This window comes from Centruroides vittatus, unplaced genomic scaffold (assembly GCF_030686945.1).
Source record: "Centruroides vittatus isolate TY-2023 unplaced genomic scaffold, ASM3068694v2 contig_957, whole genome shotgun sequence".
In the NCBI taxonomy this organism is placed as follows: Eukaryota; Metazoa; Arthropoda; class Arachnida; order Scorpiones; family Buthidae; genus Centruroides; species Centruroides vittatus.
This window is the reverse complement of record NW_027122636.1, coordinates 110,577-135,493: the sequence shown is the minus strand read 5'-3', so window position 1 is coordinate 135,493 and position 24,917 is coordinate 110,577. Positions and strand designations below refer to the sequence as shown.

Here is a 24,917-nt window from a genome sequence, read left to right as displayed (position 1 = left end):
TCGATGCCCACGTTCTCTGATACCTAACGGAATTTAGGCCTAGGGGTCAAAAATAAAAACAGTATTACGTGCGCCAAACGGAAAATGGGCGCGAAAAACAACTAAACACAAAATGAATCGTCTCTCCGTACCTGGTCGGTGCAAGGATGGTGTGTCCTCGTGACCTGCAGGTACGAGGATAACCTCTTTTGTGGCGGCGAGTGCAAAGTTTACCGTCCGCGACGGTACAAGAGTCTCCTGTTCTGTGTCTTCCAGACGCAGGGATGGCTTCTTTTCCTTTCGGCTCCCGTTCAATTCTATGTCCATACGACAAAAGTCGCGCGATGTTCCAGCAAAAACCGCAGCGGTAGACGTACAGTACCGTGATTATGACCCGTATCTGGTCATATTGTATGTAAATTGAAACACCGTTTAGTGTTTTAAATGATTTTTAATGTTAAAAAAGATAACGCGCCTTTATCAGAGACTTTCTTGGTGTTAAGTGTAATTACAGCGCTTGGCATCCTTGGAAAGTCAACTTTTATTCCGTTTTAGTTTCTTTTCTACCCACCTCGTAATCCGAAGGTGGGCCAAACTAGATTTTTCTTCTTACTATTTACCATTTCGTCCCTATCCTAAACACGTTTAGAGCCGATATTCCAAAATACGACGTCTCCGATCACCGCTTTCCTCACCCCGCTGTTGTGTTACGTCACGCATTGCACCCCTCGACTCCGTTTCCTCTCCATTCATCACCCTTTCGCCGAGCGGGGTGCTGCCGGAAGTCATCGCTTAACCCGGAAGAAGAAACGTAATTGAGTGACGGGAAGTTACGTTAACGTCACTTTTTGTGCCCGAACCATTTTCAGCCGTTCCTTACGTCACGCTACGTTACGTCACGTAAAAATGATAAGAATTCGAACCTCGAACCATTAGAAAAACAATTGTTTTGTTTGTTTTTACAATGGAATTTTCAGTCGTTTACGTCGGAGGAACAGCGGAACCTCTTTTCCGGATTCCTGGGAAAATTGAAATCTGAGGAATTGCTTCGGAGCGAATCTCGTGATGGACGAGAGCGAGAGGTCCGCCCACCCACCGGGGGGGATGGAAGAGACGAGCGAGCTACGCCCCGTGCGGTCTTTCGCTCTCATGTAAAATTCAGGCGTCCGCAGAGAGGGGGAGGGAGATGGATGAAGGGTGTGGTCGGTCGAGTTCGAAATCGAAGAGCGCACGAGGCGGCCGACTTCCGGGTCGGACAATGCGGAGCGGGTGGGGAGTCCGCCGTTCTCTTTTCTCTTCCGTAGGGGGCGGGTTAATAATTTATCCGCTCTGGCTTTTCCGCAAATTAGTCATCGCCCTTCTCGATAGATGGCGCCGACGAATTCGCCGGTCTTCTTCGGAAACGTCACGTCTTTCTCGTAATTCGTCCACCTTTAACCCGGGAGAACACTACGCGATTACGTAGCGAGTGTTGTTTACTCACTTCTATATAGCCTAATATACGAATCGAGGAGCCATACAGCCGGACGATGACGTAGTTCTCGATCACCCCCGACATAAGTCGTAGAATATAGATCACAAGTTGGCTTAAAGCTCGAACCTGTAGAAAACTGTTTTCGATCAATGAAATTGCTCGGTTGATCAATTTCAATTGATCAATAGAAGTCTATATTGTGGCACGTTGTTTTTATCCCTTGGTGTTACCGGTGTTCTGCCCGTAACGGGAATACAGTAAACCCAATTAAGGTTAATGTTACCTTAGGTTCCAAGATGGCGGCTCGTCTCTGATTCCAGCAAAGAAACAGTGGGACGCACGTTCTAACCTAACCTAACCTATTCTAATAATTTGGTTGCTAATAATTATAGTAATTTATTAGAATAGGTTAGGTTTAGGTAAACGTGCGTCCCCGCTGTTTCTTCGCTGGAATCAGAGACGAGTCGCCATCTTGGAACCTAAGGTAACATTAACCAAAATGAACAATGACTACCGATTGAAATTTTCCATTTCCTGTTAGTATAGCCAGGCTTCCGTTGTATTTTAACTCTAATTGTTATAGTTTCGTAGAAATTTCGATGACAGACACACAACCCGACAAATAGGTCGTACCGTTTATAAGTAATTTTCTCTCTTCTTCAGGTGATTCGTGGCTGATCGGCTGTCGATACGGAAACTGGAACACGGAAACTTCTCTGGCACTCACCAGAAAGGGATGTTTGAACCATTGTCTAGAAACAGGGTAAGTACTCGCATTTCTTATTCCCGGGGCTGGCAAATTTCTGGAATTTCCGGGAATGGGGGTGGCGAAATTTCCATTTTTCCAAAAATACAGTCTGCGGCCCGACAGGCGAAAGTTGGGGCACCCGCACCAACACGCGCTGCGGGCACTCCCGCATGCGGGTCGGATGTGTATGACGTAATGTAAGAAGCAGCCGTCCGCGCGCTCTTTGGTGTCGTTAAGCTGGTGTTAAACATTAACGTTTCTTGTTACACCACCACCAGATCGGGTGATGGAAGGAGAGAGTGTGTCCCGGCAGTTCGAAAGCGAATTGAAGTATAATTAAGTGGCGGGGGGATAATAGAGTGTTTCCGATCGACAGAAGTTGTTTCGGTTACTTTTCTCGGAATTTAAACACCACCAAACGTCTTTTATTTTTTGGTGTTATTTTCGATGGAAGTCGTGAGGCGCCTGGTAATTCCTCGGAGGAAAAAAAAAATTCCTTTGCCTCGCGCCGAAACGATTTAAATATTTTAAGATTTTTCCATCGCCTGACCTTCTTTAAATTCTATCGATCCGACAACGCTTTCACAATTAAATCTCACGCTCGATTTACACGTGACTCACTGACGTTTGATCCGTTTCTGGTTAACCGAAATCGGTCGACTCGAAAACCTTCGGTACGGAATAACGCTACTTCTCGTCCCCCCCCCAAAAAAAAGGCACAAAGCGAGATTTAGCGGGAGAAGATCGCCATGTTTGAGCGCGGTTACCGTCCAAAGTGTTGCCAACCCGCATATAATACAAGTCCTCGTATCTTAAACGTTTTCTCGTACGGTCGCGAAGAAACGTTTAAAGTGGAATGACGTTGAAAACACGTAGATTATACGTGACTTTTGTTCGGTCCCCGAAATATCGTTTGTTAACCCCCACTGGACGTACCGTACGTATTGCGTTACGTCTATACGTCCTACGCTTTTCGAAAATGGAAAGTGGATGCCGGTCTCGGAGGGTAGTCGTAACGCCATTGTCGATGCTTCGTCACGTTACGACGGTCGAATAACGGCGTGACTCTCCGGAAATTCTTATTTATCGCTTTTTATAGTGGCGAAGTTTATCTTCTTGAGAAAAACGCAGCGCCGTTTTAACCCTAGCGGGATTTTTTGATTAATTACTTCGAAATTCCGAGTGGCGCGAAATTCCTACGAATTTCGCGCCACTCTGGATCTTTCGGGGGGATTTCCACGTCACTCCGAATGCGGACGCTTTAATTATAAGCCGTTTTACGTCAGCCGCCCGAGTGGCGACGTTGCGTATCGTTCGGACAACCGCCAGGAAGGCCCGAGACAATTCGCAGACTTCTGTAAATCGGGCCTCAAAAGATGGCGGTAAGAACGATTTCTACGTCAAACAGAACTGTCGCTTTCACCGCGCGGTGTGGAATCGTCGTCGAACCCAAAAGATGCCATTCCCGAATATAAGCCGACGTCCGTAGGTCACCCCTTTGGCTGGTTTGCGTATTGTACAGACGGAGGCCCGCGGTTTCTGAGTCGAAAAGGCAAAATGGGGGGAGACGATCGGCGACCGGGAGGCGCTCGGAAGCCGGAAGTGACGAGAGAAGAGCCGGAGCGGGCCGAAACGTCTTCCGTTTCGGAACGGCGCGAGCGAAGGGAGGGGTCGCGCCATTAATAACCGCCGGTCGCGTGTCATTAACGACGTCCGCCGGGTTTACGCGAAGGACTGAGATCGAGAAGGCGGCTCTTCCTCCCTTCACGCTCCGCCGAGCGCGCGGATGACGGCGGAAAACTCCGCACTTAATCACCATCCCCGCACGAGGCCGGGGGGAGGCCTGGTGCTCGGGCCCGCCGCCCTCCAGCCGGATCGGGGCGGCGGGCCGAGGAACGAGGGGGAAGCGGTAAGACGATCCGCGCCCTCTCGGGACGGGCGAGGCGTCGATCAATTATCTGGATTGCAGTCACACGATCCGGCGGGCGACGGGAGCCACTTTCCACTTAAAAACTTTGGGTCGTCTGCGCGACTGCGGCACTTACTCCTCGGAAACGGAAACCGTGTTTGTCCTGCCCGCTGTTGACTGTGGCTTCGATTTCTGTTTGTCTTCCATAACTCCGGCTCCTCTCGGGTCCGGCTCGGATTCCCACCCTCTCTCTCTCTTCGCTCTTCCTCCCCCTCTCGGGCCCCAACCGAGAGTTATCCTAGTTTAATTTAGGAAGGCGCCTTCTTCGCTAAGTGACGTCGCGCTGTCGCGGCGCGATGCGCCGGCCACGGTGGCTAGCGCGCTCGATTCCCATCTCGTCCGGGCGGCGGAGGATTGAAAAACGGCCGAGATCTTTCGTCCTCCTTCCGCCGCCGCCTCCCCCGGGGCCGCCCGTCGCCGTCCGGACGGCCGAGATGCCAAAAGATCCCGGAAAACCGCATTTTCCGGAAAAATGCGCCTGGGATAAGTCTTTTCCGTCATTTTTGGTTTCCTTAAAGGGGAATTTCCTTCCCTCGGGCTTTGGAAGAGACGGCGCGTCTGACGACGGAAGGACGACGCGACGCGGAGGTGATGACGACGCATCCGATTCCAGGCTTCAAATTTTGCCATTCTTTGCGTGCGTCGTCGGACGAAGAGAGGGAAACAGCGCGCGCGGGGGCGGAATCGGTTTCCATCCTCCCTTCGTCCGCCCAGTCCGTCTGCTCGGCGCCTTCTCTTTAATCTCCCTCTCTGCCTCTTCTGCCATCCGGACTCGTTACCGTAATCTTCCTCCTCCGCTTTTTCAACCCTTTTAAGTTCCGCAACGATTAGTTCTCATATCGCGTCGGGGTTCTACTTCCGCTCCCCCGACCGGAAACGGGGAAAACGTCATCCCGCCAGACTTGTCTTTCGCCCGTTAAAGTCGGCTCGAGTTCCGGGGAGCTGTTTGTCGGGGAAGGATTCAAATTTTCCGGTTTGGAGTCGGTCTCGGGCTTAAACCCGTCGTCCGTCGGGTATCGGGCCAGGAAATGGGAAGAAAGTGGCCGAGGGTGGGGTCGACAGAGAGCGTCGAGGCAGACGGGCGTCTCTCTGACCCAACGCGGTGTGACGGAGACGTATCACGTGTTGCGCGCCGTCGACGCCAGACTGTCGGATCTGCGGCCGTTCAACAAGTCTCCCTTCTTTAAATCCCTTTCTGCAAATAATGGCGATGTTTATCGCGGATTGCCGACCGCTATTCGGTCGTTTCTCCCTCCTCCGTTCGTCCCTTCCGGTTCTATCTGCTTCCCCCCCGTTGCCCGTTACGAAGTAAGAAGCGCGAGACGGAATGGCCGGTCCGACACCCATTGCCGCGTGCTAATTCTCCACATCTTACTGGCTCGTTAAGGAACAATGGCAAAGTTCAAAGGTCGGGCGAGAGTGGGTGTGAGTTTTTCGCTGGCGCCGCTGGCCTTGTTAAGTTGCTTCCGACGCCGCCGTTAGCGCGACGACGACGACCGGCGCGGCGCGACTCGATTCCGCAGTTCCATTAGGATAATGCACTTCCGTCTTCCTTCCGGAGATCTCGTTACGGAACGGAACGGAACGAAATTTGTGCATTGGCGGCGTCGCCGATTACCCGCGGTCGTCGGCGCGTCACGCCACCAACGACAGTTTTTCTAACTTTTTAAAATTTTTCTTGGATTTCTGATAGCGTCCGTTTGGCGGCACTTGGCAAATCTCCGTCAGGGGGCCGGCAAGCGGAAAGTTCGCGGCCAAATCTCGTCCCGAACGGGAGAGGGGGCGCCACCATTCCAAAGCGGTCTTTATACCTTCGGTTTCGTCGAATCTCGCGTAAATCTCCGAGAATATCCGCAATTCCATCCACCCGCGCTCTTTAAATGGCATTAGGGGGTTAAGAAAGATGGCCGGCAACACTGCCGCAAAGGGGGAGCCTTCCGTAGCTCTGCCTATCTTTTTGTTTTCTAGCTGCCGACCGACCGACGCGGGGTTCTTTGATGGTCGAGCGTTAACGCCCACGACGTACGAAACGAGACGAACGACTTTCGTGACCCGACCGTGACCGAATCGTGACGCGTCCCGGATGCCTATCGTTCTCGTGATATACCGAATTGTCAGATAGGGCGGGTAGGCGTCGGACTAGTCGAAACAATGGAAGACGATCTCCCTCCCCGCCTCCGAATTCCTCTCGGAAAAGGGGTGAGCCGCGAAACCGGGAGAGTTTCCTCCGTTTACCTTCATGGACGGTGGTAAACGGAGGAAATCCCCCCTTCGAAAACGTTTCTCTCCTTTACCGTTGCCGGCCTTGGAGTGGCGCTTTTTCTTTTGGTCGACTCGGCTTCGTCCACGTCACACCGGAAATCCCCGCCACGTCCTCGAAATTCCGATTCCGCCCTCGGGTTTCCCAATTTCGTTCCAATGGAGGTCTGGAGATAGAGATTCCGGGCGAAGTTCCGTTATTCTCCCGACTTGTTGAAGACGGGTGAGAGGTCGCGCGCGCTTCTAAGCGTGCACGAGTTAACTTTCAGAGGGTACAAAGATCGAGATGCTCGTAACTCTCGTGTTGTATAACTCGTATACAAAGTATGACTCAGGGGAGGTTTAAACGCGTGCGACCCGCTTGCGTCTTCGAAACGTGTCGTTTCGCATTTGTATTGCGAGTTCCACTCGTCGACACCAGCCACTTTTCGGAAGAGGTTTGCACGTGAGGTGGACTAGTTCGGCTCTTCCCGTCCTCGACCCCGTTCCCTGTGGGAAGTCCCCGTCCATCCTTCGAAAGTTGCGTTCTTCCACACACGTACGGGGGTATCATCAAAATTCGGAAGGGTGGAGAATCTCTTACGCAAGATTAAAGAATAGAAAAAGTGTTTTATTCCGTAGAAAATTTGTGATCCAGCTGCTTACAAGTCGTGAGTTTACGAACGTCGTGTTACATACGTACAGTAAGTACACTACGTCTGCGTGACCGACCCAATTTCTCTCGACTGTTTTGACCATTTCGTCCTCTCCGCCATTTCTTTAATTAAAATCGGACTTTTAAACCTTTCGATTCAACGGGACAGGATCAAGATTTTCGTGTTCCGTGATTCTAAACGTGTTCACGGTTTTGTTATCTTCGTGACACTAGGCAAATTGAACGTGTGCAGTTTTTGATTAGAGAAAGAACGCCGCTCGTCGAGGGATGATTACAAACGAAGGCGTAACGTCGATTCTCCTGTCACTTTTTACAATATCCCGTCACCGTTCCTCCAATAGAAACTTCGTAATCAAATTTTCCACTCGACACCCATTTAAAGTTTGGCCCGGTCGGACGTAATTAAAGAGAATTACGTGGGAAGCAATTACATCACCCCGAAGCAGTTTTAGGGATATTCCGACTCCACCCCGACGTCCGGGAACCCTTGGGCGCGCTCGCTCGCGCTACCTTCCGTCGCGTGACGTAACGAAGGCGGAAGGACGTCGTCGCCCGTAATCGAATCGGCCGGACTACCCAGCGCCACCACCCGGGCTCGCGCCCTCCCGTGTCGAGTTTACTCGGCCTCCGGCGCGAGGTAATGTGACGACAACGATTGGATCCTCCATCCATCATCCCAGGGGTAGGCCGATTGGACCCCCGGGCCTCGGCCTCTATTAGCCTCGTCTCCTAATGCAACCGGACGCTTCTAATTCCCGGGCTTTCGGGGGATGCGAGGGTGCACCCCCGTGCTGGGGGTGGTGCGCGCGCTTCCGGCCTCCTGTCTATCAGAGTTTTTCTCAGTCCTCGAATTTTCCAGAAAATAATTACGATACGCGCCCGGAGATAAAGAAAAAAGAAGGGGGAATTGGGCGACACCCGAGGGAGCGAGAAGTAAATTACGGATTGGCGGTAAGAAGGGGAGCGTGCCGTTGCGGGAAACCGAATACAGCGGAGGCCGGGGCTCCCCTTCTTTATTTAATAACCGGGGCGCTCCCCTTTTACTCCGCCTCCGGGAAGAAGAAAGCACAATCGGGGGTGCGCTACGTCACTAGGCCGTAATCTCCCCGTAATTAAGAAGTGCCACACTTCGTGGCTTCCGAAACCCGAAAAATTCGGTAGACAGGCGAAAGTGGTACCAGTACGCCGTCGGCGCGGAAGGGGAGGTTCCGAAAGCGGCACCGACTGGAACCGGGGGGTGTACGAAGTTCGCTCCGCGCCAGACGTCATTCGGCTGTGTTACATCCCTGTCTACTGCATATTTGAAAGCGCCTTTTCTCCGAAACACGGGATCTACGACGTAACTCTTCCTCGTTACTTATTCATACATATCGACAGAAATTATCGTATCAATTCTTCATACGTGCACATTATTCAAATGTAACACATCACTTCACGCACGTCATTGTGGATCTGGCACGAAGTGATTTGTTACGTTTTGCGCTAGTTACGACCGATGCAACGCGTCTTCACTTCAGTGGTAAGAGTTTGTTTTCTTCGAATCCGTGTTCTACTTTCCCTTCATTAAACCCAACGCTTTTCTCACGTTTAATTCGCGATAAATCTTCTTTAACCGTAACTTATTTTTCTTACGTCTTTAGGCCATTTCTACTTTATCATAGTTTAACCGGATCGACTTTTACGCTGTCACGATCGTAACCTCTTCCACTTCAATATTTCCGTCCTCTGCCAAACATTTACGTCGTTTCGAATCTACCAGATTAATGCCAATTAAAAAACTTCTTACTGCGCCCAAAGAAAACGTTTCTTAACGTTTACGTGCCGTCCCTAACCGTCGTACGACGTATAAACGTCCGGCTATGACGTCGACGTTGGAAATCTCGCGAGAAAAATTCAAAATTTTAAAATTTTTTCGCTGGCTTAAGTGTTGCCAGGACATAATCATAATTTAAATCGGCGGATTAAAAAATAAATAAATAATAATAATAATAATTACGCAGCTACGTAATTTTAAGTATCGATTGATCGTATAATACAGTTTTAACAGTAAAATTAATAATTAATACTGGATTTTATCAATTTAGGCTATTTTTGCATTGTTTTTACGCCATTTTCATTGTAATCATTCGGGCGGATTCGAAAAGCCGCAAATTTGGGGATTCTAACGAATTTTGAATGACGTTTTTTTTTATTAAGTTTTTGCTTGTTCTGTCGTGCAAAAGACGAGGGACAAGGGAAAAATGTCGAAATTTAAATACAAGCCCGGAATGGAAGGGGACGGGAGAACACTTAAATTTCGGGGAGGAGGTGTCCCGATATTTAATGTTTTACGCAATAAACTTATATTTATTTCTCTTATCGATTTTAATTGATATATTCTCGCGATTTTCGAAGAGGGTGGCGTCGTCTCGCCTCTCTCTCTCTTTCGGCCTTAATTACACATCTGTACTTTATTAACAGCGTGAAGAATATAAATTCGGCCTAACGAAAAGATGTACAGTACAAATTAATACCAAATTACTGGCAACACGATAACACGATCGTATTTTTGCCATCCCACTAAGTACGAAATTCGAGCCCTACCCGGGCTCGTCCCGGCAGAAACCCTTTTTTTAAACCAGCATACGAGCTGGCGTGTACTGTACTGTATGTAATTTAACAATTAAGACCCGGTCACCCGCTTACAGCGCAGTTTTATCGTGATTTTTCTATAGTATAGAGTGACGTTTCCAGTGAATTCGAAGCATTTTGGGATTAAACTGTGTGGTGTTCTTCTTTAAAAAAAAACTCGTTACTACGAATTTTGTAACTTATTGTCGAGCGTGTCTGGACAATGGTTGGCTTCAAAATATTGGATCGTGATCCAAACGTCTACTCGAAACCGGATCTGCTCGTGGCATTAACAAAAAAAAATGTACGTTTTAAAATATCTGCATTTGACAATTGTTTGAAAAGGTCGTCTTCTATTCCTACCGGCGCTTAACGATCCTTCGAGATGATAAATGACGTCACAATAACGGTCCGGGAATTCCCGACTTGTAAAATTTTCGTTTTCAGATTATTCCCTCCGTAAGTTTGTACGCGTTGTATTATTAGTTGTGTTACTAACTTTGTTTTCTTTTTTTTATCATCCCATTTGAAGGTAGAAGCCAGGGGTAATATGGCGCGTGGTCAATTCCCCAACCCTTTATCAATATAATGTTTCTCGATTGGGTTATCTTTTCGCTGGAGTCCATTTTGCCAAGTGTCTTCGTTTTTCATCGTTGGGGGGGATCCTATTTGCCCTTTAAAACACCATTTTATACTCCGATTTTACCGTCTTTCCGGGATTTCCACCTTGGTAAAGGTAGAGAATGGAGTAGAGAGTGGCCACGCGCCCGGATCCGGTGGGAGAAAAGTTTTGTTTGCAGTTTTACGGAGTGTGGAAGACAAAGGCGAGGGGTGGACGAGGGGGAGGCATTATCTGGCCGACGCTGTAAAAGCTGGCCTAAACGACGGCACCTTTAGATAACGTATCGGAAATGGCGGCCATAAAGCTCTCGTAATCCCGACTCGGTATGGTCGTCCCGGCTAATTGCCAAGTTACGTGTGCCGTTGCGACCGGCCTTTTGCGCATCCCCCTTTCTTCTCTCGCTTATTTTTCAAGGATTAGAAAAGGGTGTGGCCGATGGACGATGGGCTCGATCCACGCCCTTCTTTATGGATGCTTCCATTTGGCGAAAGGGCGATTTTCTACGCAGATGGAAGCTTTCTATTCCTTGTCTTGGCGGAAACTTCTAACTCCCCTCCCCTTCCGAAACGTGGAGGATGCGTCGCCCTCCCCCTCGTCGATTTAACGGATCCCGTGCTGCGGGGGTTCCAGTGACGATCGCTTCTTCCTGGTCGGGGGATGGCGTGCGGTCGATGCAAACTCATCCGGAAGATAATTTAGCGAAAGGAAGGCCGAAAACTTGGGCAAACAAGAGAACCGCGCGCCTGTGACAAGTCGTGACGTATGGACTTTTCCATCACGATCTTTCGTGCCACACACCGGAAGTGACTTCAATCTACTCTCTAGTTTCCGGACGATCTAATGCATTGTGGGATAGTGTATGCCCGTCTGTCAATATACCTTCCATTAGGAGGCCACCCGCTTTCGTCTCCGTAACCACTCAGCGGGGGGAGGCGATTTTCGTTTATAAAAAGGGAAAGCCGACGTCTGTCTGTCCCCCATTCCGAGTTCGAATTGGCGTTTGGAGGCGGTAAAAGGTCAGAGTACTGCCGAAACAAAACGAGGGGGGAGTGTATCAATCTCCGTCGATACTTCTCCTCCCGCTCGGAAGTCGACGTCATACGAAGGATGGATGAGCCTTCTCTTGGCCCACCGAAGCGATAATGGACAGAGAAGAGACCCGGAAAGAAGTTGACCCCCCTGTCTTCCGCTCCCTTTATGAAACATTTCAAATCCTTTGCTTTCTATATTTAGACAGTTTTGTCGCCTGACGTAAACGTCGCGAGGGGGAACAACCGACGTCACAGAAAGAACTTGGGAGGGAAATCTCATATCGTTACCTAGCGAAAAGGGGGAATTGCCGACGAATAAAGTGAAAAGTGACGGTATCGAAGAGTCCACCGAGAAAGGGGGCGATCCGAATTCGTGGTGGCCTTGAGAGAGGTGGATATTGCTCTCCTGTATAAATAAACACGTCGGCTCGGGGACGAAAATAGACCAGACGAAAACCGAATCTTCCACGTACTCCTCTACTTCCAGGAGTGGCCGATTTTATGGGTGGTTCAGCGAAGATCCTCCGACAAACTAGCTCGACCGGATCCTGTGTTCTACAAACTTCCGTCCCCCGTTAACCCCCCACGAAAGTCGACGCCACTCGTTATTAATTGAGACGATACATAAATCGTTGATGAACCGTCACGCTGGTCGTGGCTGCAGGCTTCTCTTGACGACACCCCCGAGACTTCACTTCATTATGCAACATCCTTTCTTACTCTCCATTTGTCTTAACTTTCGCTTTCTTTTTTATCTCCCCGTTCTAGATTCCAACTTTTACCCCCCGAAGGGGTACTACCCTCATCTTAAGTGGGGACAGTTCGGTGCTGGAAAAATTTCTTACCCTCGATCGTTTAGGTTTTCGAAAGATCGAGCATCCCTGGTTTACTTCCGCCACGTGTTTGATTTGGAGCCACCTCTTTTGGAGGACCAGAGGAGCTATTATACGCAAACGCCATCGACCGGATACCGGGAAAAGCCTCCTTTCTCCGCACGTGCGACGGAATCGAAGCGTTTCTTGGAAGAGTGAGGTTCCTCATCGATCTTCCTTCTCCGACTCGACTTATTATTATTTGCCGTTTGGCCGGAAAACGTCCAGGTGGCCGCGTCCGCCCGTATTTCCGGTCGTCACCGAAGGGTTTCGAATTCCCGGAACGGTCCACGCGGCGCGGAGAAGGTCGCGATGAATGACCTCACGTGATCACACCCCGCGTTTTCTGTATAATGTCTGCACCGTATCGGGGTGTTGCCAAAGAAAACCTGCAAGTTTTCTGGGTGTACAACGAAGAAGGACGGCGTGAATTTTTTTTTATTTAACCGTCCCGGGAGATAAGCCGTAGACGGGACTCCATTTTAAGCTTCGAACGGGGTTTCGTAGAAAACGAGAGTTTTTTCGGCCCCGGAAATAAGTTTTCTAGAGCTCCACCCCCTTAAAAGTCAATGTGACGAGAGAATTATTGTGTTTTTCTGCGGAGAAGTAGGGAGAAGAGCTTTATCGGAACTTTATAGCTCGGTCTGATGCAGCGGGGGGTCGGTCGCCCTAGCAACGGTAGATAAACAAGAAAATTCGCTTTTCTTCCCCCCCCCCGGTCGCTAGACGGCGCGCCGGAAACTCGGCTGGCAGTTTTCGGCCGGGCCCGGACCCCGACTCGGCCGGGCACGGGGTCGTTCCGCCTACGCCCTCGACCCCGGAGGGTGGAAGGAGACGTCCCTCCTCGCGTTACAACGCTACGTGACGGCGCGGCCTTCTCCGCCGCGCGGGGTCGAAGGTCGCTCGTTCGTCATCCGGGCCCTCCCGAACTATTCGACTCCCCTCGGGAAGTATGTCCGCGGAAGGAAGGCCCCCCTTACAGAAAGAAATCTCCGCGGAAAATCGTAGAGGTCGGTCGAAGGGCAAAGGGTTAAAGGTCGTAAAATCCGGCTTTACTTACAACCGACGGGAAAACCCGGGTGGTAAAATTGCTTTTCTTCCGCCGACAGACTCGAGGGAGGTAGAAATTCGCTTCTCGGCAGTTAGGAGGTGTTCACGCGGGAGAACACGTCACGTCACGCGAAGCGGCATCATTTCGCCTGTCCAGGAGAGCGTGAGGGAGATACTCCTTAATGCCTTGTATCGGTTGTCGCGGCTCTTTTCCGCCCAAAGAAGACGGGATGACTGACGAGCCAGGACTTCCTCCTCCCCGAGTTGCCACGTGACCGGGGATCACTTTCGGTCATCCCTTCTTAACCTCGAATTTACGAGGGAAGATTGCGTCGGGCTCCCTTTCCATCTTTGGCTGGCGTCGGAGTATAAGGCGAGACCGATTGAAAAATCTGTCTCTCGTGCATCCAATTGGATGGATTAAGAAGATCCATGGGGGCAGAGGTTTAAATACGTGGCAGGTTGACCTTTCGGTCAGTTTGTCGTCTCCATTAGTTGATATTTTGGCCGAGATGGCGAATATTGGCCATCTTTCGGTCGAAAAGTCCGTCCGTCCTTCACTCTCTTCCGGTGGAACATACTTCAGTTGGAATTTTCGGATACTTTGGAGAGGAGTCCGGAATAATCCACAGTCTCCAAAGATGCGATAGGAGGGTGGGAGGGTGGGGCCGCGTGCGAAAATGCCTACTAATAACCCATTTCTGGACCTCCGTCTCGGTAATAGCCGGTTGTGTCCGCCGAAAAACTGGCAAATTACACACGATGACGCGATTACGATTGTTGGCGCGCGCATTGTGCCGCCGAAAGACCACACCCCGCATTCAACGCCACTGCCGCTGCCTCTTCTCATTAACTTTCCTTTCTTCGCCGAAGGTTTACAGTCCCGAAGAGGTCGGGAACGAAGAAAACAATCGACACCTCCGTCACGCGCACGGAATGACTAAAAGGGGGTGATGCGAATGACGTAGTCGTCCCTCCGACCCGACTGACTTTATCTGGGACGGGTGGGGCTATCGGGAATCTAGACAGGTACGATCCAGTCTCGTAGCATAAGTATCGATTCCTATACCCGTTTGAAGCGAGTAACTTAAGTAGTGACGAACACGTCACTACTTAGTAGGAATATAGTAACGTCCTACAGGAATCATGCGTCACACAAGACCCCACACACGTGGATTTTTTACTGCGCGTTACAGTTTGATCGTATCATCGCTGCAGTAACAATAGTTATACATACGGATTTTTGGTTTTATTTTTGTTACAGTCTCGTTTCTGCTATCGATTCCACCCCCTTTTTATAGATTATCGACATTTATAGGGCCTCGTGGTAGAGATAATGTTTAATCTTTGTTGTAGAAAAATCTATAAAAGTACGAATTATTTGATACTCGTTACGCATATAACTTTAAAGTAGAATTCGGTTCGAACTGTTTAACCGTAACAAATGTATTTCGCTATCGGTTTGTAGAGTAACTATTGGTAAACACCACCGAACAAGAGGAAGACCCCACGCGTACTCGAGAAACAAAGGATGGTCACCTGTGAGGAAGGTGTATAAATTGGGTCTCGCTTTAACAGAAGTTACTCCTAGTGTTTACCCTCAAACAGTGGGAAAATAATGGTTACAAGTGTCAAATTTTGTCGTTTCAGGAGTCGGTGGGCCGGATGGAGGGAGCCCAAGGAGTGTCGATGCCGACGAACAGTGGAAGAAGAAGAGTTAACGGAACCCGAGGTGGACCTAGAGTGTAGCCAGTGAGTATATTATTTCTTTCGCTTCGGGGGTCGGAAACTACGCGTTGTATTGCGGGGTGGGTCAAATTCGGCACACCTCTAGACCGCTCGGTAGGTCTCCCACCGTTCGGGATGGAGCCACTCGGCGGCATCTGGTCTTTTCCCAGACTCCCCGTCGATCGGCGTGGCGCGCCAACCGAACCGGTCTTCGATTCGCGAAATTCGACACCTTTGTGGGGGGAGTCGGAGACTTCTTTCCCCGCCGGAAGTGGTCCGGAAAAATATGCGCGCGAGGCAACAAGTGTTCGGGCGGAGGGGGTAGGAAGGAGGAAGAGCCCGGGGCCGACGGTTAGTGGCGAGAACAAAGGGAAGACAAAAAGAGGCCGATTGATTGATGGAGGTTAGTGAATCGCGTCGAGTCTCCATTGTGTCCGTCGTTTAAGGAGCGATAGCGGCGCTAACGATTAATGTTAACAACATTTCTTCCTCCACTTTATCTCCCTTCGGTTCGAGAGTCTCTCACCTTTCCGAACCCCTTTCCACCCCCTTCCTTCCGGCCCCTTGGCGCTATCTCCCAAGTTCTAGAAGGACCTTATTCGGATGTAAAGACGGTAGGGACCAACACGGGTTCCTTCGTTTCCGGAGCGCCATCGTCCTCGTCGTCTCTTCCTACAAATTGGTAAGGAAGCCGATCCGACGCCGCGCGGCGGCGCGTCGGTTCGGCGCGCCGTTCGGACGCTGGCCGACCTTCCTCGCGGTCAAAGGTCGACGACGCGTTCGGTCGGAAGCAGGCCGCGCCGCCATAAATCTAACCTACGAAATAGAAGAGCGGCGCGGGTCGCGCCTAATTCGTGACGGCACGCGTGACACGACCGCGGCTTAACAATGGCGGGGCGGAAGAGCGGCAGGTGTCTGCCCCGGGGCCCTCGGCGCGCGGTCTGCCGTTCCACTTTTCGGTCCTCGCCGGCTCGGCCGCGGGCCGCGGGCCGTCACGAAGCCGAAAAGCGGCGCCCGCCGGCCTAAACCGGAGAGAGCGTGACGATCGATGTCGACGTCACGGCTGTCACTCTGGAATTTCGCAATAAAAGAATGGTTATGCACCCTTAAAGTAAAATACGAGTCGAGAGAAGACACTCTCTCCTCCCCGCGTTAATCGACCCCGTCCGACTTAACAGGTGCGGGCGTCTCTTATCTCTTCCTTTCCGGCCCGATCTCTCCCGTTTCTAGGGGAATTAAACACGGACGGGGGATTTTCCCCCGTCTGTTTATTTTTGATCCAAGGGGGCGCGACGCAGTCGGCGAGAATGGTCGTTTGAAATAATTGTTCCAGTCGAGATTCTCTGTTAAAGTTCCTATCCTGTTTGTTACGAGGAGGGAAAATGAAGACTCGCTGGTGTTTTTTGAATTGTGATCTCGTCTGGAATTGCTGTTTTCTCGCGCCACAAATCTATGTACGTGAAGAGGACGAGGATCGGAACTCGAATGCGTTGCCAAAGTCGAAAGTAATAAAGTACGGTGTGTGTTCCGAGTATCGTTGGCAACTAATCTTTATTTCGTGTCTTACACATTGTTAAGAACAGAGGGAAGTGTTTCTGGTCGATTGGGTTGGGTGGGAGGATGTTCGGCGGTTCGAACTCGGACGAATAAGACGGTACAAAGTGGAAGAAAAATGATGTTCGGGAGGAAGATCGGGCGTTTACCCCCGTCGGGACCTCGACATTTCGCGAATTGCGACTGCGGACGGAACGCGACGATCGTCGACCGTCGGCAGTCGTCCAATTTCTCCCCTCCTCCCCACCGTCACCATCCGCAATGCCGCTGTCACGTGACGGAGGAGGCTCCGGCCTGCCGCTCCTCCAGACCGGCCGACACAGCTGTTGCGCGCCACCACGCGGCTGGCAGGTGGACGGGAGCGACGGCCCGCCTCCTCCTCAGCGCCACCCTCTTCCTTCCCTCCCTTCGGCTCCGCGGGAGGTGTCGGTGGCGGAGAGGAGAAAGAGCGCCGGGACTGCGACTTTGGCTTTCGGTATCGTCCGACGGAGAAGACGAAAAGGCGGAGGGTCGAGGTTAACCTGTCGTTTCCGGTCGCCGTCGACGTCGAGATTAAGGATGGGAACGAAACGTCCGCCGCCGCCGGCGCATCTGCCGCCGCGCCGAACGGTCACGTGGTGGAAGCAGGGCGCAGACTCGACCCTTCGGCGCTTGCGCGCGCAGTGGGCCGAGGAGGAGAAGAAAAGCCCGGACGCCTCTCGCGCCGGTCACCAGACAACGGCGGCGATGGCCATCGGTAAGTGTCGTTCGCCTTTCGCTCCGCGCTCGTTCTTCCTCCTTTCCTGCCACTCCAGCGGCCCTCCCCGGCCCCGGGCTCCAGTTCCCGGTGATTCCCGACCCGCCTCTCTTCGGGGGCGTTTCGTAGATTTTATTTCGGGAGAAGACGGCTTACGTAAGACGAGGGAGCGCGTGCCAAGAGGCGCGAAAATTTGCGGGGCGGCGCCACCTCGCGGCGGTCGGACCGTTTTCCGGTCCTTCCGTCCTTTTGCTCGGACGTTCGTTTCGCGTGGCGCGGGCCGAAACTTTTCTTCCGCCGCTGGGCGCTTCCCTCTTCGCGCAACAGTTCGGCCCGTCGCGAGGAGGGAGGATATCGACTTCGACCGCGACCGCCGTTTTCGCTCGACTGCAGCCAGAACAAAAAAGATTCGATTTTCCGTCGTTGCCGGATTTTTCCGTTTCCCTCCGACTTTCTCTTTTCGTTTCTTGTCTTCTCCGAGCGCTCTCCCTCCCTCCCTCCAGCCGACCGCTTCCTTTTAATTAATTCGAATTGTAACGCATTGGTTTTCTCGGCGCGCCAACTCCTTCGTCTCGGCCACCGTCGACGATTTTAGACAATCGCCGGTCGTTTGTCCGTTTCGAACAAATGACGTAAATCGAACCCGAATCACGAGGGATCGAATATATCCTCCGACCAATTTCGAGGAAAATAAATAAGCAAATAAATAAATAAATCCGGTCCGAACAACGTCGCGGAGAAAAATTCGGTTCCGAAAATTGCCCCTTAACCGGGAAAGAGCTGGAGCGAAAACCGTAAGTTGAAGCATTTCCGTCCCGTAACGGTTTTACTAGGTTATCGACCGGAAGAAGTCGGAAATTTCGAGCGGAAAAAAAAAACCGAGAAAGTGAAAATCGCCGAATAATAAATGCGTAATGGCCGAGAGGGGAAAGCGGAGAATGGATTAGGACCTGCGACGATCCTTTGGTTCGTCTCTTTCCTAGACGGTTTTTACGGGTCTCTAAAGAATATATCGTAGAGAATATTCTTTCTTTTCCAACTATTTGAATAGATTTGTTGTTTTAACGCCGTCCGAAAAAATAATTAACCTTTTATAATTGATAACCTCGTCCGGGAATCGCTATTCTGGGGTGTGTAGTTTATTGATACCGTCTGGCACCTTCGTTAAAAAATGCTCCCGTGTAAAAATCGAGTTTAATTTTCGATATTCCAGAATTAATCACTTTTTCCGAGTGTTTTTTTTGTGTAAGTAAACAAAAAAATGTACCCGGTTCAATTGTAGAAAAAAAGTTTAAAAAAGTGTCCGGAATAGTTTCCGGCTCGTCCAATAAATCAGAGCGATCCAATCGGGAACAGCAAAAATAATTAAATTTCAAATAACGGGTCTCAAATGACTTAAAACGCAATCTGTAATTGGTTAGTTTAAAAATAAAAATAAAAAGATATAATGGCGAACGTTTAGAAGAATGCATTTTAAAAGTCTATTCAGATTTCGCTACGGTCAACTTTTATTATTGTATTTTACAAGCCAATGATTAATATAGGCACGTACGAAAATAAATCGAAAGGAAAACGCAGTATTTCTTTAGCCTGCAATAATAATAATATACGAGAGAAATAAAAGCCAATTGTTTACGTAAACAAAAAAAAAAAAAAAAAAAATTAGGGGTTTTTACCCCGGAAAAGTAACTCCGACCCGGTCACCAGAGGGCGTACTTGAAACGTTAATAACGCGTTATTATTGCGAGATTTGGTTTCCGTTAATAATTGAATTTTTCAACGTCTTTTACGTCATACCGAAAACTGACTTTAGCCCTCTGGTGGCCAGGTCAAGAATAGATTTAATAATATATTCTTTAAATGAAACCAAATGTGGTTATGGTTTTTGGAAATGATTGTTACGTATCGTACGTATATAAAGAAATTGATTTATTCGCAATTATTTGAATACCGAATTTATCGTTCGATAAGAACAATGGATTTATCCACTTATCGAGCGATGTATATATATAAAAAAAGGGGGGTCGAAAGCCAACGGGAACGCAGATTTCCGGTTTGTTTTTTTTTCCTTCTTCAATCGCTGTCTGTCTCTTGTCTCTGGTCTTCCCACCCCCATTTTTTCCGGTCGAGCACCTGGCGCTTCACCTTTCTTCTCGACTTGGCATCCACCTGTCCATCGACTTGGCCTTTGGCGTTGCTTCTCCTATTTTTCCTCCTTACTATTTTGAGTGGACGGTAAGTTTTCCGGGCCCCAGGCTCACTTTTTGTGGATTCTCGAAACCCACGATTTTGCAAGACCCGCGGCTTTCCTCGATCTCGTCTTCTTTGATCATCCTCGATACGGGCGGGAGGATTTTGGATCGTTTCTCTCTCTTTTATACAAAGAAGTTGAGCAGTTTTCGGTGCGTTTATTCCGTCTGGAAGACTTTTCACCCGTTCTGGTCATCCCTTCCGAGTCGAAGAAGTTTAACACGAATTTCTAACACATATTTATTCTTGGCAGATCGGGTGGAGCTCGTTGTAACGATGATCCCTTGGCAGGAAAAGCTTGGAGTGTGTATTTGGTGGATGGACCGAAACTGGGCCCCGCCATATTGGAAATCCGGCCCGGGCCCACTTATGCCGGAGAAGGGCTGACAGTCAAAGTACAATTGGAACTAACCGGATCAGAAAAGGGTGAGTATTGTTTCCGACAGTTTTTCTAGTAGAAATGGGTTCTTTCCTCCCGAAAGACCTACTCTCATCCTTAGTTTTATAGTATTTACCATCGTACTAAATTCTAAGTCACACACACACGTAATTGGAAACACCATCTTCTAAGACCGTATTTTTCACTACATTTCGAAATTGGTTAACACCTGGGAACAATTTACGGTTGTGTCGACGATCGATTATATTTTCACCTTCTATTATGGCTGTCACTCGAGCGTTAACGGGGTTTTATTTCGTTTTACATACGTAAATAACATTTTAAAACACGAAACTTTCTTCGCGACTCCACCCTTAAGAGCAATGGAAGAAGGGTTGCCGTCGTACGGCTTTTAGAAACACCATTTTTGTCCCGCAGAGTGACGAGACGTCCGACGTAACGATTGATGATTCGAGTTTCCATCATACCGCACGATGCTTAAATAAAATATTATTAACTGTCAGCTAACAATTTATTAAGTAGTCGACTCGCAGCTAACACGAGGATGTTTCGTTTGATCCCCTTTGTTATCGTTTTGTCGATTTTTCTGTTCGGTTACGACCCGTGCCAAGAATTTATTCTTCCTACGACTCCATCTTGGATCCGCCTTTCAAATCGTTATAATTTCTTTTATTTTAATAATACTTCATGCCTTTTTAGGTACTGTACTTACGACAATAGAATGCCTGCTCTATTAACAAACAAATAATAATACCCGCAAGCGTGAATCTAAGGTACTGCCAACGTTTTTTACGATTCACCAAAAGAAATAAATTACAATTCAGACGAAAAAAAAAACGTGTTTAGTTCCTGTTGGGAACCGAACCCACGCCCTTTGATAAGTACTTGTCGTCTAAATTATAGGAAATGCCATTCCGTAGGTCAAAAGACATTAAGTAAACCTCGAAATAACACATACGTAAAATACTTTTTCGTGACTTAATTACATAAAATGTGACTCACTTCGCAAATGACGTCTCGAGTTCTACTAACCTCTACTTTTAAACCCTGTTACTCGATACCCGAAAGTCGATTCGTCAAATAAATACTACACTAATTTTCTGGTCAGAATCGGATTAAGATAATCGAGATATATACGAGTTTAAAGTCTTTAAATAAATATCCCTGTAAACTCTTCGACACATCCGAACCCGCTTATAAGCGGATTTGTGGAATAACCGAGGATTATCTTTAGTAACCGGAGCTATCAGGGAAGAAGCAACTCCCTCCATTAAAAAGTTCAAACTGGAAAGTATTTAGACCTTCGACGTAACAGATTGTGATTAGAGAATTACAATTAGGCACATTACACGCATACAAAAACTACGCACTCACTTGTAATCTAATATGTACGATTATTGTAGGCCTGGTGTTATTTGTATTAACACACACAACTGCGGGCGTACGCGATGCGGGAGGATTGTTCGTGATGAATTTTTATTTATTTTAACACTTACATAGTGTTATCCGGACGAAAAACACTATGTAAGTGTTCCTAATTTCCTTTTTTTGGTGTACTTTTTCTGCCAAAATCGTTGGATTTATTCAAAAGAAAGCGCCATTTTTGTATAGAAATCCTTTCATTTGTTTAAAAACGTTAATTGATCACAGATATTGACAGATACCTCAGACGCATTGTATATATATATATATATACATAGATACAGAGAGACATACGTGAAGACGAACAAATACACTGATATACACGAGGACACATACTAACAGATGTATGCAGGTACTGTACTGTAGGTGGCTATTTAAGGGCATAGTATCTTTGGAAACAGGGATATAAGTTATGTATAGGTGTCCCTGTTTATTTACGTTAGCTACGACGTACTGTACTGTGCATAAACGAGTCCAATCGTAGGAGCTTTTACGAACGGTAGATAGACTTATACCGTTGGGTTGTAATGTCGGGTATAAATTTAGGCTCGTATGCCAGCCTTTACTGGTGTCTAAACCACTTTTGTCGTGAACAAGAGTAATTAACAGTGGCCAACATAGCCAGATGCGTACAAAAACAGACATGTACAAATATAGACATATTCATTGTACTGTACAGTACATATACGGATATGGATAAACACACGAGAACATTCGGACTTATACACACGAGACGGATATTACGTCAATAAGATACATATCAATCAAAACCTTTACATCGATTTTTTTACAAAAGGAGACGACATTCTCCTCGTAACAACAATTATCGTGAAGAAAGTATTAAAAAAAAGAAGTCGACAAATTAAATGAACTTTGGAGAGACTCGAATCGATTAGTGGATTAATTAATAAATATTTAATTGTATTAATAAATGTTAATTAAGTAATTAACTAATTCGTTCGTTCCGTAATAAGTTCGAATTATCTTTTAAATTCGTTTCGAGATCGATCGAACCAATGAATTACGGCCATTGTAGGTCATCCCCGAAAGGCGTGGGTTCGGATCCGCTCATCAGATACGAACCCACGTCATTCGGAATCATGACAAATGCAGTCGTATAGAGAGATTCATTTCCTTGGTAACGGTACTAAATAACGGCTGGTGTGTTTGTAAGTCATCACGAGAGGTTTTTCTAAAAATGACAATTTTTAACGATGGACGGGATCGAAAAATAACGACGGACGGAGATAAACTTATAAAGGGTGTACTTTTAAAGGAATATATAACTTGACAATTACCTTGACTTAATTAATTAATTAATTAAGTCAAGTAAAGTAAACTTTATTACACAAATTTTCACGTAAAAACTCTTTCGCGTTAACATTGTTAATTAACTTTTTATTGTTCTCCGTTCGTTCTAATCTCGAATCTCGGGCGATACTTGGCTTATATTTTACACAATCAGATTATCTTCTAGCGTACAAAAATATTTTAAACTTATGTAAAATGTAGTGTTTTGTCGTATGAAAAACATAATAAATGTATACGACGTTTAGAAAATATGGCCGTCTGTTGGCTTCTCTTTTGTGCCAACACGAAAAAGGGCGTGTCCTCGTCACCCGTCTTTCGACACCTCTGCCGTGTTAATAAATTATTTCTATTCTGTTTCAAAACCCGGTCTCATTGTTATGGAGTAAAATATAAAATTATGTACAAAAGGGGTGAAAAACCGGGTACAAAAACCCTCTTTAGCGAGTAGACGGCCTTCTGTTACTGGGGGACAAGTTGGAAAATTCGGCGTTGGATACGTTTTCAATTACATTAGGCGGTTACTGGAAGGGGGGATGGCGAATATACTGTGACGTAAATGATCTTTTTGTGACGGAGTTAAACGACTGTTTGATTGTTTGCATTTGTATTATTCACTTTATTACGGTTTATGCAGGGCTCGGCATCGTATTAATTAGTAAGCGTAAGCATGATTTTATTGTTTACCAAAGTGTGGGAGAAAGGAATATCCCGGGGCGAATGGAAAAACCCAAGTGTTGCCACTAACACAGACTGGTTTAACTTTGCTCTATTAAGCTGATACGTGCAAATTCGTAAATAGGATCCGTGTTCTTCACGTAAGTTCGGTTAAGAAAAAGAGGAGGGTCGGTTCGGTTGGGTCGGCGAAGAACGACGATGCTTCCTTTGCATTTTTCGGATAGGTGTGCGCCCGTGATTTACTTAACGCAAGGCTCTCGAATAAAGTACATTTTTTTCCGAGTGTTATCGTCTGGGAGCGGAGTGCGGGCCAATAGAGGAGGGAGGAAGACCCCCGTCGCCCGCCGCCCGACCGGACCGCGGATGGGCGTCGTCCGGCCATCGATCGGCCGGCTATTGTCCGTCCGTCCGGCTTTATCGGCAGAATTTCTCTTCGATTGTGTCGTCACGTACGGACGACCTCCGGACCGCTTCCTCCCTTCCCCTCCTCCTCTTCCTCCTCCTCCGTCGGCCGGCGCCCGGAGTCGGTAATCCCTTTGGGGGGAATCTCAACTCTTCCATCCCCGAATCGTCTGCTGGGTAACGAGTGTGCGTGTTCTTACCCTGTATTGGCCGTTTCTTTAAGAAAATTTTAATTTGTTGTTTCTGTTGTCCATTTGGAGCCGTCTTATGTTACCAGTTTTTGTCAAATGTTTGTTTACGCGTTTCCGATGTCACCATTAGACGATTGTGTTCCATATCTGTTGAACAGGATACGATACGCATCACTCGTGCTGCGTGGAATACAACGTATGTGTGTGAATCGCAAATTTTCTACCATAAAATAATCATTAATGGCACGTTTAGTGATTGTTTTTTCCTTTTTGTCTACTAACTGAACGCTGAAAGTGCTCACTCGCGAGAGTTAAAACGGAATTCGAACCGGGATAAATTCATTCACTTTTAGAACATTCGAAGGATGTGGGTTCGGATCTCATCCGGGGTCAAAACGCATTTTTTTGTCCGTCTGTGGAACATAATTTATCGATTTATCGAGTCCATCTACAAAACTCGGATAACCGGTTCTTAGAAGCAAATCAAATAGAAAAATCTAGATGTTTTTCGATTCTTACAACGCAAATAAATGCGACCGATGGGAGAGATGCCCCAAAATTGTGTTTGGATTACATTTTGGACACGATACACTAACGCAATGTGGGTTGTATGTCTAACCTCAATGTTACCTTTATCGACTATTCTGATTTGTAAAAGGCCGGTCGAGTTGGAAAACAGCATTCGGATTCCGAATTAAACACGAAAAATCGAGAGAGTGGGTCATATTCGAACCCCGATTCCCGACGGATACAATACATTTTAATGCGTTGATGTCGACCGGAAAACTTGGTATCTCTATTATTCTTTACTTTCTTTCCCACTCTGCGTGAAATGAATAAGATTCGTGACGCACGATCGCCATTTTGTTTTAAGTCAAGATCATCCTAGTACTGCCTTCTCGTATTAATAATTTAAGTTATATTTATATGATAAATAAACAGTGTAGATAATCGACCGATAAAAATGTAAAAAATTTGC

At 47.8% G+C, this 24,917-nt stretch overlaps 1 protein-coding gene across 1 annotated transcript in view; it reads left to right on the top strand.

Annotated features, from left to right (window-relative positions):
• The window catches only part of LOC136985265 (polycystin-1-like protein 1), a 109,501-nt gene that overhangs the window by 1,569 nt on the left and 83,015 nt on the right, over positions 1 to 24,917 (top strand). The window contains exons 2-4 of the mRNA XM_067282512.1: positions 2,117 to 2,216; positions 14,920 to 15,021; positions 19,791 to 19,963. Coding sequence (XP_067138613.1) covers positions 2,117 to 2,216; positions 14,920 to 15,021; positions 19,791 to 19,963 — 375 coding nt within the window. The remainder of the gene's footprint in view (positions 1 to 2,116; positions 2,217 to 14,919; positions 15,022 to 19,790; positions 19,964 to 24,917) is intronic.